We start from the raw sequence: 16,111 nt of genomic DNA on the forward strand, positions 1-16,111 counted from the left end.
TTGTCTTCAAAACTTACAATTTGTACTATGACATCGTTCTTTACCTTATTCTGAAGTGTAATGACAGTTTGCCTGTGTGGATCACAGTAATTTAATTTAATCTATTGTATAGACTAAGTGTCCACTCAGAAATAATGCATTACTACTGTACCGTGTAAGGATGAGTTCATCCAAAAAAGGAAATTCAGTCATAATTTACTCACCACCATGCTGATGGAAAGTCAGGTAAAGTTTCCTAGTCCAAAAAACATTTTTGAAGCTTTGCAGCAAAACAGCATTGCAGCATTCTCTTAAACAACTGAAGTAGATGACTTTTAGAACAGAAAAAAATCTGGGAAAAAAATGAAATGGCTCGTCCAGCATAATCCGAGTGTCCGGAAAGCCCTGAGATCCCAAATTGATTTGAAAACACCCTTTTTTACTCTGAAATCTCCATGTAGCTGCTAAGCTAAAAGTGTTAGCATGCAGCCCGCCTTAAGTCAACACACAAGTGTTTTTTTCAAATCAATTTCAGATCTTGGGGCTTAGATTACGCCATTGTAGAGCCATTTTTCTGTTGTTTTTTGTGTGTGTTGTTTTTGTGTTGTTTTTTTATATTTGTTTATAGTAGTTGTTTCGGAGAATGCTGCAACACTGTTTAGCTCTGAAGCTCCAGAAATGTTTTGTGGACAACAAAACTTCACCTGACTTTCTATCAGCATGGGTGTGAGAAGAAAATGACTGTATTTTCATTTTGGGATGAACAGTTCCTTGAATAATGTAGTCAATATTGCAATGATGACGGACGGCACTGCAGCAGCATCTAAAAGGCTAATGTGCTCTCATTACATTTTAATGATGACTGATTTAGAATTTAAAGGTTTCTTCTGTCCTTTCTTTTTCAACCTGTATCCTTCTTCTTCTAGGGTTTTCTTCAGGAGACATTACCCAGTGAACAGTGTAACTTTCAGCAGCATCGACCCTAAGGACAGGAGGTAGGCGATGACAAAGAGCTCAAAGACAATCAGGATCTCAGTTGATTGTAGCTGTAGCTAGAGCCAGAAATCATAAACACATCACCACAGACATTCACTGCACCCATGATCATCCACTGCATTTGTTGCTGTGACCCCTCGCATGGATCTGTACGTCTGTTATGTGCATTTGTTAGTGTGTGTGAACATGTGAGCGTGCACGTGAGACCAGTCGTTATGTTAGCAAGCACGCCGGCCGAGGCTGCAGCTGCATCAGCTTGTTTGGCAGCTCTGCCCGTGTGTGTGTGTGTGTGTGTCTGAGTCTTGTTTCTGTCTCTCTTGGCTGTAGGTGGACTAACTCAGACAACACCACTGTTAAGTAAGTGCTCTGTTTGTGTTTGAAAGTCAGAGTGCCTGCATGTGTGTCGTGTGCGTTTTAGATAGGGGTGTGTAGCTTCACCCATGGCTGAGAAGTCAGTGATGTAATTAGAGCCTTTGCATGGCATCAGATTGCGTGACAATCTTGGCAAAATCATTCCAGCAAACATGATTTAACAAAGAAAATCAAGTCCCACATGACTTCATATTACATAATACTAATTCTTTCATTGTAGTTGACTCTGTAGGCTGATAGAAACACACAGTTGCCTTACTTACATGACAAACTAAATGTTTGTTGAATTCACTTCCTCTGCTCATTAACTTGTCCTCCCCTCCTTTTTCCTCACATCCTTTCTCCTCCCCGATCCCTCCCCCCTCTCAGGGTGTTTGGCTTCGTAGCCAAGAAGCCAGGCAGCTTGGCAGAGAACGTTTGCCACCTGTTCGCCGAGTTGGACCCCGATCAACCCGCCTCTGCCATCGTCAACTTTATCAACAAGGTCATGTTGTCGCCGCGCCGGTAGAGGGAGACAAAGAGAGGAAGCTGACTCAGAGCAGTGACATGCAGCGTGTAGTACCGACAAGGCTGTCATTGTGCAGTGATGGCCGAGTGCCACTGCTTGTGTTTTCTGATGTCATCTTTGTCCATCAGTGGATATGACAAAGATTTTCTTTTCTTTTTTTAAAGACATTTTAAAGGCAGTTGATCCCTACAGATGGTTTGTACAGTTTCCACTCTTACCCCTGTCCCTAAAGGGTTGGTTGACAGTAAAATAACACCACATTTCAAATCTCTAATATAGTAAAGGATTATTAGATGAAAAAAAACACAGCGTTCAAGCAAAGCCATGATGTATAGTGTTACAGCTCCTCCGGGGACGGGGAGGCTTCAGAAGAAACCTCCACAATCCAAGAAAGAAAAAGCTTGTACATCTACCAGGAGCCTGTGTCATGAAGCAAGATCACTGGGTTATTCAGCTGTTACTGGGCAGAACTTCATGTTCCTGGTATCATGAAGCTGGTTCAGTTCAGAGGATCACATCAAAACCTGTCAACATTGAGTCACCATTGCTACTGTTTTCTGACAGGGACAAAAAATATTGAGTTTCCAATAAAGTGGCATATAATAAATAACACAAGACTTATTTTTATAGGTCAGTGCAGTCACTTTTGGTCAGTTTGAAACAAATCTGACCCACCACAACAACACAGATAGACCAGCATTTTTTTATTGTCCTAATAAAGAATACCTAAAGAAATGTTCTTCAATTGCTGCTTTTGTCTAGAATATAAGAAAAATACAACTGCAGCCAGGTGATAACCAGCTTCATGATACCAGTTGTCCAGGATCTCTCATGTTAGGCTCAGTGAAGCTTCGTGATACAGGCTCCTGGTTAAATGATGGTTAAATACAGCTTCTGTCACCGTGGTCAGACTGGTGTTGAGTGTAACAGTGATAGTACAGAAGCAGCTTTAAGGACACACACAGAGAGACTGTGGAGTGGTTACAAAGAGGACATTTCCTTGCACTGTTTCAGGGCAGCACAGCCTTGTTAATGTTCAACATTTCGACATAATAACTGCCTTTAACAACAGCAGGTGTTTATATTTTGTATTGTTATAAAATCCCTTATTTTTCTCTGTATAAAAAAGTGACCAAAGCCCTGATGATGTAATTCAGTTTCTGTATCTCGAGGTGTTCAGGTATTCTGATGTATGTACAGCATATTTACAGCCACTCTTGCCTTCAACAGCACTTTTATAAGTGTAACACATTTAATCATAATCGACAATCATGTTTTTTTTTCACTCACATACACTTAATAATGGGAGCGAGAGAGAGACATAACTCTAATGAAAGTAAACATGAATGTGACGTTTTTAAACTTTTAATGAGTGTGTGTGCGAGGGAGTGGAGTGTGTGTGTGTGTGTGTGTCGAGGGTTTTGGTGTGTCGAAGGTGTTAAGGTGAACATGTTGGGTATCGTTACGTCCACTTTTTAAAGACATGTATGTGAAACGGGGAAAAAGCTCGACAGAGAAGGACGTACAGTGTGAAATTGCACCATTGCCGTGAAATGTTTGGCGTTCACTGCTTCACATGTGACCAAATTCATTATAAAACGTATACACACAGATATGAAGTTAACAAAGACACACAGGTCAACACACACAGGCAAGGCAGTGACCTAAAGACAGACGTACTTAACCAAAGACGAAGCACTCTTGTATTAATAAGCGTTTATCCAGCTATATTTTTGTACTTATTGCTTCTTGTATTTGTACCATGCATTTATTTAGTGTGTTGCCTTGTTCGGTAAAAACCAAGAAAAACACTACTTGTATTACAGCGATAATATATTGTGGTCTGTTTTCTTGTCGATCTCTATATTATGTAGTAATATATTTTCACATGCAGCTATAGGACAGCGTATGAGACATTAAAAAGGAAACATTTTGTTTGTTTGAAAAAGGATATCATGCTATTTTGTATGCAAAAACATGAAGAATAGAATTAAACTGAAATGATGTGGTACCTGAAGTGCTTTTGGGTCAGAGGTTATTTGGGATTCATGATCGAAGGTCTGCGACTGACTGTTATTTTTGTTAGATTTACTGTATCTGCTGATGACAATGTCTCGAGACAATATTCAGGTTGTTGTTTCACACAGCATTGTAGACTACAACTCTTTACAAGTGTTGCTCCTGGTTATGCATGCCTACATCATCATCCAAACATGACTGGTCCTCAGGCCACTGTTTATTCTCCCGTGAATCAGTCCGATTACGCTGTGTTAGCTCTGGATTCAGGAAGCAGAAGTTACCTCAACAAACTGACAGTGTGCCAAAGATCTGCAAAGCAAATGAAGAATTCTTTGACAGGAGTAACTACTGTATTATTGCTGTATTTTCTATTCATTTCACAACTCATTTGATGAACTGAAGTGTTTTCTGGGTGACCCCAAACTTTTGACAATGTAGTTGATGATTAATTTCCTGTAGATCAATTAATTGACTAAACTCTCAGCCAAAAAAACAAAAAGTTTCTGAAACAACAATAATTGGTAATTATTTATTTATTCACAACTCCCTTTAATGTATTTTAGAACCAAGCATGACAGTGTTTACTGTATTTTTAAAAAACCCTGGTAAAATCTTTCACAAATTTACAAACAGTCCCTTTAAAAAAAAAAAAAAAAAAGTCAAATCACAATTGTTTCAGTCACTTTGTTTCCATTTTGAAGTCATGAAGTCAACCTGACAGTTACGACAGACAAATCTTTACAGAGCAGATACTGTAGCAGAAGTCATTCGGTGATGTCAGGTTTCACTCTGATAAGACGTTTGAAGATCATTAAGCCACAGAGGTGAAGCTCGGATACTTGAGATCGAGTTACAGGATCAGTGATTAGGTCACATCAACACACGAGCTGATACTTCTAGAAAATCCAGTCTGAGAACATTCTCCTCTCTGTAACACTATGGACCTACAATATACCCTGCATTTAAAATCAGTGTGCTTTGACCTGCTGTGATGAGAGGTACCAAGAAATAACTTATCAATTAATTTAAAAACATCTGTGATATGTTTCAGAAACAGTTAAATAACACAGCCAAAGCAATATGTTTAACAGTGTCCCAGTTTCAAGGTGCGAAAACAGTCATTAAACAATCCTTCCTGTAGTTGCATTAAATCCAGATCAGTAACAGCAGGCCAGCTCCTTCTCTTCTTCTACAGTGTAACAATACCAAAAGTCATTCAAGCAATGCTGGAGAGTGCTCTCCTGATGCAGACACAGGCGGGGCTCTGCAGCGTTAACTAAAGCTAGGACAAAGTGCCATCAGTGCCACTTGGATGTTGGCTGTTCCCCTTTAAGAAAAGAGCTTCCTCTGTCCCGTTTCCAACACAGAGCGCTGAGTGACTTGCGCAATTAGTCACTCCCGTTTTCACCGTATGACTCATTCTGTCTGAAACAACCAAACTTGGCGGATATGGTGAGTTCAAGCACTTCAAATGCAAGTTAAAAAAGTGGCTGCTGTGGTGAGAAATATCGATGCCTAACAAACCACTCATCTGTTCCCTCTGGCCTGTCCAGTGAAAACTAAAGTTTTCCAAAAAAACAGCTCCTTAATGTTACCTTTCCTGTGCGAGCTTCAAAGAAAGCACCATTTGGTATTTTGCTGCTGGTGGTTTTGTGTGGAAAAATTTCCATTGTGGAGTGTCTCCAGAAAAGTGATCCATGTCTTTCCTCTCACAGCAGAGGGGAGCTGACGGGTGTGGCTGGTGTGAGGGTAGAGGAGAGGTGCCGGTGCTGCCTTGTCGTCTGGCGGTATGTGGTGTTGGAGCCACAGTCTATGTAGTGATAGGCCTCCAGGCTGTTCTGGGACGCTCGCACCATGTATGAGGTTTTCACTGTGGTTCTGGAAACAGGCAGGACGAGACACAAACTTGAGCTGCTGCACATGAAATTAGCTCCAGACAGATTAAATTCATGATCTGCCAGATTAAACCAGGGAAAACTGCACCCATCAAGAGGTCAAGAGGTCCAGTTTCTTCCAATGTGTGAAATTATGGTTATTTTGTCTAAACTACAACTGGTATGTAAGTGATAGTGCACACAATTTGATACAAGCAGCCACATTGAGGAAGTGCCTTATGTGGTAACACTGTCTCTCAGTGTTACCTAACTTGACACCAGATGAAATAACACAGCAGCCTTTTGACTGTAGACAAAGGGTGAGGATGATGCAGCGTGGAAAGTAAAATCATTATCAGCTGCTAGAAATGTGATGAAATGTTCCAGACAACAATAGAAATGCTTAGAGGGTTTTTTGGGTAAAGCAGGAGTATTTTAACCCGTTTTCTCTCAAGATCAACTAGTTTCAAAAACTTTCTAAAGGAATCATTTTACTGCTGCAACCTGCATTAAGCTGATTTAAATTAAAACAGGTTTAAATATTCTAACTGCACAAAGGTTTTAAGGACAGATGTTTTGACATTGTCAGAAGTTGTTTTTTTTTTAGCTTAAAACTTGATCACTATGTTAATACTCAAACAAAAATGCTGTTCACACATAAAAAGGTATTAGTGTTAATAATCCTATAATATATCATACTGGGAAAGCATAATGGACAACAAGTATACGTGCATTTACTTAAGATATTGAAAAGAGATTTCTACTGGTAACTGAGTAGAGTTAAATAAAGTATCAAAATGATACTGAAAGTAAAAGCAAGGAAAGTAAAAAAAAGATCTCAGAAGTAACAGTACACAAAGAACAAAGACTTATAAATAAAATGAAGCATTTCCTATAAAAGAAAAGAGAAACTTACTGCATAAATACAACAATGTTGTGGACCTTGATGCTGGGCATGGTGCAGAAGGCACTGAAAGAGACACAAAACAGAAAAGCTTTAGTTTGCTCAACTGGAAAGATGACTTCAGTGTAGGTTTGTGTAAAAACTCAGCAGATAAATCAGCCTTATTTTTCACTTGTGATCATTCTTTTATTAATCTGTCTCTCTATTACTAAATCTCAGGGATACTGTGGCCATTTGAGCAAATGAGAATTTGGTGCTTTCTACATGACACTGACAAGCTGTTTGGATGAGGTTCAAGCAGAAACACTTACTAGACGTATGGTGCGCTGGTGCCAATCTCCACACTGACCGTGTAGTTGACCTGCAGAAGATCGACACGTTACACAACAACGAAGCCCAATGTGTTTGTATCTGGAGATGATGAGGCAGAAACTTAAGGGCAAATATATAGATATCCTGTCAGCAGTGAGACAACGAGTTAAAGCAAATTTATACAAGGGTTTATGGTCACTGTGTTACTAATGGATGGAATTATAGTGAAAATAAATGATTCCCTTTTTTGCTGGGGATTCCTTAAGGGAACCCCCTGGGGGTCCACATACCCTCCTCTGAGAACCACTGACCTATGCATCTTACAGTGCAGAGCAGCTGAAGAAACATCAAGGATAAGGCTAGTTATATTTTATATTTCTGTTGCTGTCAATAAAGCCCATGAAAAGATTAAAACATTGATGTGTTATTGCCTATCTCGCTTCCTCAGTCTGTCTTTGGCTCACAGCACCAAAGCAATTTATTCCTACTGGAGATTTAAATCTTTAAAAACAGGAAATGAACAAACAGAAGTACATTTAATATAAGGCTATACTGAATAGTATGAAGCTTCATTCAAACCGTGGACATTTAAATTCTACGGTATATCGACATTCAAATGCTGCAGTGTCTATTAATTCTGTTTAAACACAGTATTTCTGCACAGCTGCAAATACAGATTAGAGTGTTGCAAAGTCTAAATGTCAAAAATGACTGAAAAAAGAAAGAGGTCATCAACTGAGGAATATGTTCAAGCATTTTTAATTTTTGTTATGTTTTTGCTGGTTGATGATCGAAAAAAATAGCTTGATTCAAAAAAACTCAATAGAAGCTTTGAATGTTTTACATTTTTTAAAAAAAAAAGACATTCAGTACAGTAATTTATACATGTACTATTTTCAGCCACTGGACGGACGGATGGACCAGTGAGTATTTATGGCAGCCCGACAGTGTGTGTTGGATCAGTTGTGCAGGAATGAGATGGATCAGGCTTTGGCTGCACAGAAAATACTTGTTGGTTCTGTCTTTTTTTCATGGGATTTGTTGACAGGAGGTGTAATGTTACCAAGTCTCCAGTTTAAAGCGGGTGATGCTGTATGTGGTTAACGCACCGATGTCTCTCAGCATTTAACCTTTTAGTCTAGAGCGTTTGTGCAGCATGAGCTCGTATTCATAACAGTGTGAGACCACATCCTGTTGCAGGCACACCTGCAGCACGCTTTATACTGATGACATGTTTGTTTGCATACTGAACTCTGTACCAGGAAACTTTACAGTCTGATTACAGTGATAATGATTCATATGTACACAAGAGCATGTGCACTTTTTATTATTAGTCTGTTAGGTTTTTGTATTTTATACTGACTGTATGTTTGAGTATTCAAGCAATAAAGTTGTCTCAGCTTATCTTATCCAAGAATATATTATATAATATTAAATATATAATATAATATCCAGAAATAAAATGAAGTCTTATTTTAAACTATGTATTTAAAAATTGAATTATATGAATTTGATCAATTGAAGGCATTCTGAATGTGCATTTCTTATTTTACCCGACTCTCGCTGAGCGGCAGGATGGTGGTGGCGTTGTTCAGCTGCTGCGTGCCGATCACCGTCTTCATGTAGAGGACCTGACAGCTCACACTCTGCACCAGCACCGAGAAGAAGTTTGGGTTGGTCAGGTTCAGAGTGCTCTGAGAGAAAGAACATGAGTCAGCATGAGAGGTAAACAGTGAAATACAAAAGACAATAACTATCATGCAACATGTTTTGTAACAATACATGCGCTGAGATAAAATGCTGGTGTAGGGTGTGGTAGTTGAACAATTATTTTTTTCCACACACAGGAAGTGACAAAAACTTTCAAATACACAAACTAGTGCATCTAAAATAATTAATCCCGACGGACACGTCACAGTTAATTAGACTAATGTACAACAACTGAGGCTACTGAGGCACAAAGAGAACAGCTACAATCAGATTTGTTTCTGAGAGACTTGTAGTTTAGACCTTAAGATTGTTCTGTATCTCAGAAACATGCATTTAACAGTCGGAAACATTTATTATCATTATTATTATTATTATTATTATTATTATTATTATTAATTAATTAATTTTTGGTATCAGGCTGGGAGCTGAACCTTTGTTCTCGATTAACCCAGTCCATAAAGACTCTCATCAAAGAAGGTGGTTTAATCGATTGCTGCCTGGAAAAATATATTGCAAAGACGATAATCAATAAGATGCCACCTGGAATTGTCAGTTGGCACACACGATATTTTAAATAATACCAATAAAATATCCAACACAGATTTAAATGTAAAATGGATGAGCTTTTTAACACTTGGACACCCTTCTTTAGCTATGCTGCTAAAAGCCTTACAAATATCATGTTAAATGGACTGATAGATGGAGAACTGATGGGATAGAATTTGAAAGTATTATTTATTTTTGCCTTCTTTCCTGCCATATGTTAATTTGTTGCATCACAGTCAACTGTAATGGGGTTGTTTCTTTACATGTGTGTGCATGTTTGGATGCTGTAATGATGTGGCTAGCTGTTTGTGTTTATGTTAAAAAGCACAATAAAAAAAGGGAAAAGGGCTGCTGCTTGTGGTGCTCAACTGTACTGACTAATACTAAACGTCTGACTCATTCATATCAATGAGGACTTGCTTAATAACAGACACACCTCCCTTTGTCTGGTATGAGTCATGGTACGCCGGTGCATTTGAGAGAAAACCTACCGTCATGTTCATCAGGACCTTCATATTGGTGTGGTCGAAGCTCACAGTCACCGAGTGTATCCCATCATCCACCACGACCACAGTGCGAGGGAAGAGGAAGAAGGCGACGAGCGCAGAAGCAAGGAGGCACAGCACGACTGAGATGACCACATACAGCTTCCTACAACACAGAAACATGGAGTTTCTCTCACTAACCTGTACACATCAGGCCTGAATTACATGTAAATACCATTTTATTTTAAGTACTACTGAAATAACAGGTACAGCGGCCACAGATATACAGTCTTTAGACCACCAAGAACGCCAGCGGAGTCCATATTAGTAGGTTTAGGTTACTTACGTTCTTTGCGGCTGCAGCCTTTGGTCACTGTATGGGATCAATGCAACCAGTTCATTCACTTGATCTGTCAGGGGAGCGATAAGGACAGGTCACATAACAGATTGATTAGTGCTCCCCTTAAAATTGATTTTGGCAGAGCCTCTAAAACTGCACAAGGACCGTCTCTTCCTGGAATTAAAATACAATGTAACACATGCAGTGCTATTAGAATATTTCATCTATGCTTTTCTAGTGTCTGTATCATCAAGTTACATTGCTTAAGGCTCTTTAATACCAGTTTGAGTGCAAGATTAGCACTGCTAACGTGAAAAGAAACATGCAGACCAATTTGTGACATTTACTGTGGCCTGCTGTATGAACTGTTTGACTGTAGGGAGTCTCCAGACAAGCAAAAAAAAAAAACTTCTGAGACTGATTTGAAAGACTTGAAGGTGCACTATGTAGTTTTGGGGAAGAAATTTTAGTCCGAAGAGAAAGATCTTCATTGACTGATTTTTCTTTATGATTTAATAAAGTGAACAAACAAACTGATTCCATACTGCTTGCTTTACTTTGTTTATATGTGGCGGACCCTGCCACCTCTCTAGCTTCAAACAGTGTTCTGGGACCTTATTTTCCTCTGAGAACAGCTTGTTTACTCACTTATGGAAAAACAACATTCTGAGCTTGTATTATTAACTCATTAATATAGTAAATATCAACTCCTGAACTACATAGTGCCCCTTTAAATTGTACATTTAAATGTAGTCTAACTGCACTATGTTACATACATGTTAAGCCTTGTTCTAAGATCATTTAAACAAACTGTATCCAGGCTGGTCTGTCTGCGCTGAGTTAAAGGTATCGATGCTAACGTTAGCTACATCTGCTCACATTTTAACTCGACGGTTTTCATGTGTTTCTGCTCACCGGAGGGTATTCGTCCAGTCCCTTGACATGTCGGACACGTTATACTATCCCTGCCGGTGAACTCCACGTACGGGAACTGGGCTATGTCCTCCCGTCTGCCGAGCCCATCCAAAGACTCGTTATCGGAGTCTCTGTCCTCTCCCCGCCGCTCAGAGCTCTGCCTCTCCGGGAGAAGGGACAGGCTGCTGCCGCTACGTGACCACCGCGTCCCCATGGCGGCTCCACTCGCCTGTAAGGGTGGGCAAGCCAGAGTTTAGTGGATGTGAAGGAGTCATTCAGGCAACACAATAAATAAAAACATGTGAGTAAATTGACTCAGGAGAGACAGGTCAGCTGTGTTTGACAGAGAATGTCCCCTGTGTGCGCCAGTGATAGTGACCATCTCTATTCATTCAGATGACGGAGACAACATGTACCGTTGTTCAAGCTAGCTAGTCTGCTAACAAAAGTGTTCAACAAGTTAGCTTTTAGCCAAAAGTGACTTGCTCGCTTGAACGTTAGATAGCTTGTTTAAACATACTTAACTTACCTTTACACCAAACAAGTCAACCAGGCCAGCCCGCGGTCGCACTTGCAGCAGCTCAGCATGTTGTCTATCTTCTGTCACATCACCTCAGTTTACAATGCCCACGCTGTGCTGCCTTCACGTGCCCTGCGTACATTCCACAATCCACTAGCCAATAATTCAGCCGGTGGTGCATTCAAGAGGTTTATGTAGCCTCGGTTACGTTTTGTTATATTATAGATGCCAAGCAACAAAACACAATGAGTAATGTGGTCACGTTTTGTTTATTATCCATTTGTTGCTCAGTTGACTGCTTAGCTGACGTAAAATACATCGTGAGTTCTTATGCGTCAGTTCTTGAAAGTTACACAAGTATTAGTCTTTCTCTGTGGTAGACTACTTGATTCTTCGTGTAAGCACAACAGTGGCGTATAATATTTCAGACACTTTATGGCAGCGTTTTAACGCAGCCGCCTCCGTCCTGTTGGGTAGGTGTAGCTGCAGTGGAGGAGCTAGCAGCAGGCTGCACCTTCAGGACCGAACCTCTACGAGCCCAGTGTCTCGCCACAGCGCCACCCACCGAGCTGGACAACCCCTTTGGAGATAGAGGGATGTTAGACGGACAATAAATAAGTGTGAGTACTGAAAGTGAATAAAGTTTGATTTATTTGAGGTTATAAACAAGTCCGTTGCCTTGAACTGGACAGGTGCGCAATAAGTTTGAATAACGTTAGCTAGGTATAATACGCTTATGACAGTTTGCTGCAGCCGCGTTAGCCTGTTTGTTTAGCTAACTGTTTAATATCACCATATGGACATTTATCCTGTAGCCATGTTGTGTCCATTTCACAATCAACAGGTGGGATTAATTCTACAGGTGGTTGTGGTCACTTATAATTTTCATTTATAATCACAGTGAATTGACAGGATTTAATCTGAAGAGGCCTTTTTCACAAGACGTCCTTTTGTCAAGTATTAAAAACTCAAATTTGATTATTGTCCTCGTGTGTCTTTAAGGTCCAATTGTGATTTTAGTGCAAAAATGTGTCTAACGTTTGTGTTTTAAAACCATAGCGTGATTTTCAGAGAACGATGAAAGCATGTCGATATGATCTGTGTCTGTCAACTATGTTAAATCAGAGGTAGCCTATTATCGTCAGTGTAAATGCTTGTTTAATACTTTGTTTTACCATTTTTATTTATTTTAAATAATCTTCAACTGAGCCGGCTGCCTGTTTATCCCACATACCTCTGGTTTTCTGTCTCTCAGAGTCGTTGAGGCCTGATGGACTGGAAAATAGAGGATTGGATTCAGCAGACTTACAACTTCTGTTCATATTGTTTTCTTTAATCTGTTTGTTCCTTTAGTATTGTTAATTGTTTCCATCATTGTTTATTTTTGCTCATTGTTGTTTGAATGTGTGTGTACAATATATAAAATGAATCTGCCCCTACAGTCATCCCTGTGTCTTGCCTTTTTCTAACCTTTTTAACATATCTGGTTTAGATCTAGTCAATTTTATTTAAATCACACCAAATCATAGTTTAGTGTGAGAATAATTAGCTAATTCTGCTAATTATACAAATTGCAAGTCTTGGTGAATTGCAAGGCAAAGTATTATTTGGATGGGATAAGTCTTTAAAACCATAAGTACTTGGAAGAAAGTATTATTTGGGTGGAGTGAACCTTTAAAATTATACATAATGAGTCACAAAGTATTATTTGGGTGGAGTAAACCTTTAATATTATACATAATGAGTCACAAAGTATTATTTGGATGGAGTAAACCTTCAAAACTATAACAAAAAGTATTAAACCGGGGTTTTGAAACTTGGGTCCTGAAAGTGCAGCCTCCACCACTGCAGGAGCTCAGTGCTGCCTCCTGCTGCTGTGGATGTGGGGATTCAACATTAAAAAGAACATCATACTTCAGAAAAGGGGTAATAATACAACATCAGGGGGTTGTTGTTTTCTGTATGTGTGTAAGTCCAATAATATATATATCATATATCATATGATAAGTTAGCCTGTCCTGAAAGCCTCCTCTTCAGCTCATCATTCTCTCTCTGCAGTATTTTATTCTGAAAAAAGAAAAGAATGAGAAAGATGAGGCAGATTGTGATGAGAATGCACCACTGAACATTAAAACACAGTTTAATTCCACAGGAGCTGGTATCAGTTCCTTGTTAATTAAGCCATGAAGGTAAACTGATAACCTATTTGCAATATTTTAAATACAATTATGACAGAATAAAGTGAAACAGTTGAAGGTAAACACCACTGACCTCAGCCCTGATAGTAAAAGTGGAACTGACCTTATGTCTGAGTGCCTCCACTATGAGGTCTCGTCCTCCTCTCACGCTCTGCTCCTTTTTTGAAGCTCGGAAGGCGTCTCCAATTACCGAGACCAGCACGTGAGACTGAAAAGTGTAAAGAGAATTCACCCTATTACACTTAAATCCTGAACATCTCATTTAACTAGAGCACAAAATTCCTCTCTGGTTTGTAAATTGCATTATTTTCCAAAGTTAAAGGAACAGTTCACTCAAAAATGAAAACTCAGTTATCACCTATTCAACCCAATTCCTATGGAAAGTTGGGTGAAGTTTTGTAGTCCTCAGAACGTTTCTGGAGCTTCACAGCAAAGCGCAGTTGCAGCGTTCTCCTAAACAACTGAAGTAGATGGGGACTTGTTTTAAAATGTAAAAAAAAAACAACATAAAAATCCTCCAAAAGATCCCAAACTGATTTGAAAATGCATTATTTACAACCTTCTTTTAGCCACAATTTTCACTGCAGCTGCCAAGCTAAAAGCATTTGTGCACACCCATCTAAAGTGGGTGCACAAGCTTGGCACTTACTTCAGTTGTTTAGAGGAATGCTGCTACACCGTTTTGCCACAAAGCTCCAAAAATGTTATGGACTACAAAAGTCACCCAACTTTCCCTTGACATGGTTAGTAGATGATGACTGAATTTTCACTTTATGGGTGAACCTGTCCTTTAATATTAGTGCTCTGCTCAAAATAAATACATTAAACCACCAAATTTGTCCCGCAGGGATTGCTGCTGTACTGTACTGAGACTACTCACAAGCTTCCTGCTCTGGAACAGATAACAGTGGTACATGTCTGCGGCAGGGTGTTGAGCCACAAAGCCAAAGACTTTGGGTGAAGATGGCAAGACGGCACAGAAGGAGATGGTGGACAAAGGACACGAGTACAACAGAAACTGAGGAGGAGAGACAGTGAGAAGATCAGAAGTGATAATTCATGACCAAAGAAAGCAAGATGTGTGGGATGATGACTGGTACATGTTTGTCACACACACCTTGGTTTTGTTTTCCAAAATGTCTACCCCACTCAGCGACAGGAAGAGATGGACTTTGCTCTTCTTCGCTGCCTTTTCTGATGAGTATTTATCAGGTGTCTGCGGACGAGAGGAGATCGATTGCGTGTCATGTCTGTTACTGCATCTTCAAAGCCAACACATGTAGTTAATATGTTCATATAGAGCTCATATAGTGGATAAAAACATGGTTTCCCACTACAATACAAGCCTTCTAGACGGGATCATCCCTATGTTCCCCGGGTCCAATGTTCCCCGCTTTGTATGTGACCGGGCAACATAGGACCCTTTTTATAAAAAAAGGGTCCCATGTTCCCCGCTGTTCACCCAAAGTGTCCTATGTTCCCCGCTGTGTATGTGACTGGGGAACATAAGACCCTTTTTTAGAAAAGACCCTTTTTTAGAAAAAGGGTCCTATGTTAGAGGGTTAGAGTTAGGGTTAGGGGTTAGGGTTAGGGTTAGTTACTTAGGACCCTTTCTTAGAAAAAAGGTCCTATGTTCCCCGGCAACAGTGGGGAACATAGGACCTGGGGAACATAGGTACGATCCCTTCTAGACATGCAGAAAGATCACTGCATCCAAGTCAAACATGCACCACACTGTGGCTTTGTTTGCCATGTTGGAAGAGTTGCATCAACAGCATCATAAAATGATATCCAAGCAAAGACTGTTTCCTTGTAATGGAAAAAAACAGCAATTAAAACAGGATGCAAGTGGTAATAACCAACCTTTAGACTCTCAACTGCTTCATCCAGGACCTGTAGTCCATCATGGCGGACCACCTGAACTCTGCCAAGAAACTACAGAGAAAGAAATACACATGAAGCAACGCAGAAAATGGTGTTTTAAACACAGCTTGTGGCCCACAGCATAGACAGCACTGACATGACAGATTCATTATACATTAATCTAATGATACATACAGTATGTATCGGAAATGTTATTAACATATAATTCATGACACGGCAAACCAAAACTGTCCTGTCTTTGTTTTCCACTTTCAGAATTACTCAAAAATCAGTGTTTACCTTGACTGCAAAGGAGATCTCACTATCATCTTCTGAAGTGTCGCTCATTTTAACACGTCCGGTACCAAACTACACCCTGCAGGCTGACATAAATATAAGACTTAGACACTTACAGATCAGAAATGTATCAATCACCTAAATCATTAAAGAAATACTGTAAAGTCATCTTACCTTTTGTAAATATGTGTTCACCAGAGTGAATCGGCGTCTTATTGCAGTACAAATGGGCAGGTGTAAAGTCTGTTGGAGTTAATGAGTAACTGTCATGTC

The 16,111-nt window shown here is 39.7% G+C and overlaps 3 protein-coding genes across 6 annotated transcripts in view; 1 reads left to right on the top strand and 2 right to left on the bottom strand.

The window, feature by feature from the left end:
* Positions 1–3,872, top strand: part of tns2a (tensin 2a) — a 62,717-nt gene extending 58,845 nt beyond the window's left edge. For 3 of the 4 annotated variants that reach the window (XM_073469511.1, XM_073469512.1, XM_073469514.1), the window contains exons 26-28: positions 906–974; positions 1,303–1,332; positions 1,717–3,872. In XM_073469511.1, the coding sequence (XP_073325612.1) occupies positions 906–974; positions 1,303–1,332; positions 1,717–1,855 (238 nt within the window). In that variant the 3' untranslated portion in view covers positions 1,856–3,872. The remainder of the gene's footprint in view (positions 1–905; positions 975–1,302; positions 1,333–1,716) is intronic. The other variant, XM_073469513.1, reaches the window with a different exon arrangement.
* Positions 3,873–4,389: 517 nt separating this feature from the next.
* On the bottom strand, positions 4,390–11,647 carry tmem106c (transmembrane protein 106C). The gene is made up of 8 exons (XM_073469358.1): positions 11,490–11,647; positions 10,961–11,189; positions 10,052–10,115; positions 9,712–9,871; positions 8,518–8,658; positions 6,964–7,013; positions 6,665–6,718; positions 4,390–5,752 (listed from the first exon to the last, which is right to left on the bottom strand). The coding sequence occupies exons 2-8, from the start codon at positions 11,172–11,174 to the stop codon at positions 5,584–5,586; spliced, it is 852 nt and encodes a 283-aa protein (XP_073325459.1). The 5' UTR covers positions 11,175–11,189; positions 11,490–11,647; the 3' UTR covers positions 4,390–5,583.
* A 266-nt stretch (positions 11,648–11,913) lies between these two features.
* On the bottom strand, positions 11,914–15,926 carry LOC140999707 (PTB domain-containing engulfment adapter protein 1-like). Its single transcript, XM_073470228.1, has 7 exons — positions 15,842–15,926; positions 15,542–15,613; positions 14,796–14,894; positions 14,559–14,696; positions 13,782–13,886; positions 13,494–13,547; positions 11,914–12,060 (listed from the first exon to the last, which is right to left on the bottom strand). Exons 1-7 carry the CDS (start codon positions 15,887–15,889, stop codon positions 11,914–11,916), a joined length of 663 nt encoding a protein of 220 aa, XP_073326329.1. The 5' UTR covers positions 15,890–15,926.
* Between the last annotated feature and the right edge of the window lie 185 nt (positions 15,927–16,111).

Source organism: Pagrus major, chromosome 7 (genome assembly GCF_040436345.1).
Source record: "Pagrus major chromosome 7, Pma_NU_1.0".
Taxonomy (NCBI): Eukaryota; Metazoa; Chordata; class Actinopteri; order Spariformes; family Sparidae; genus Pagrus; species Pagrus major.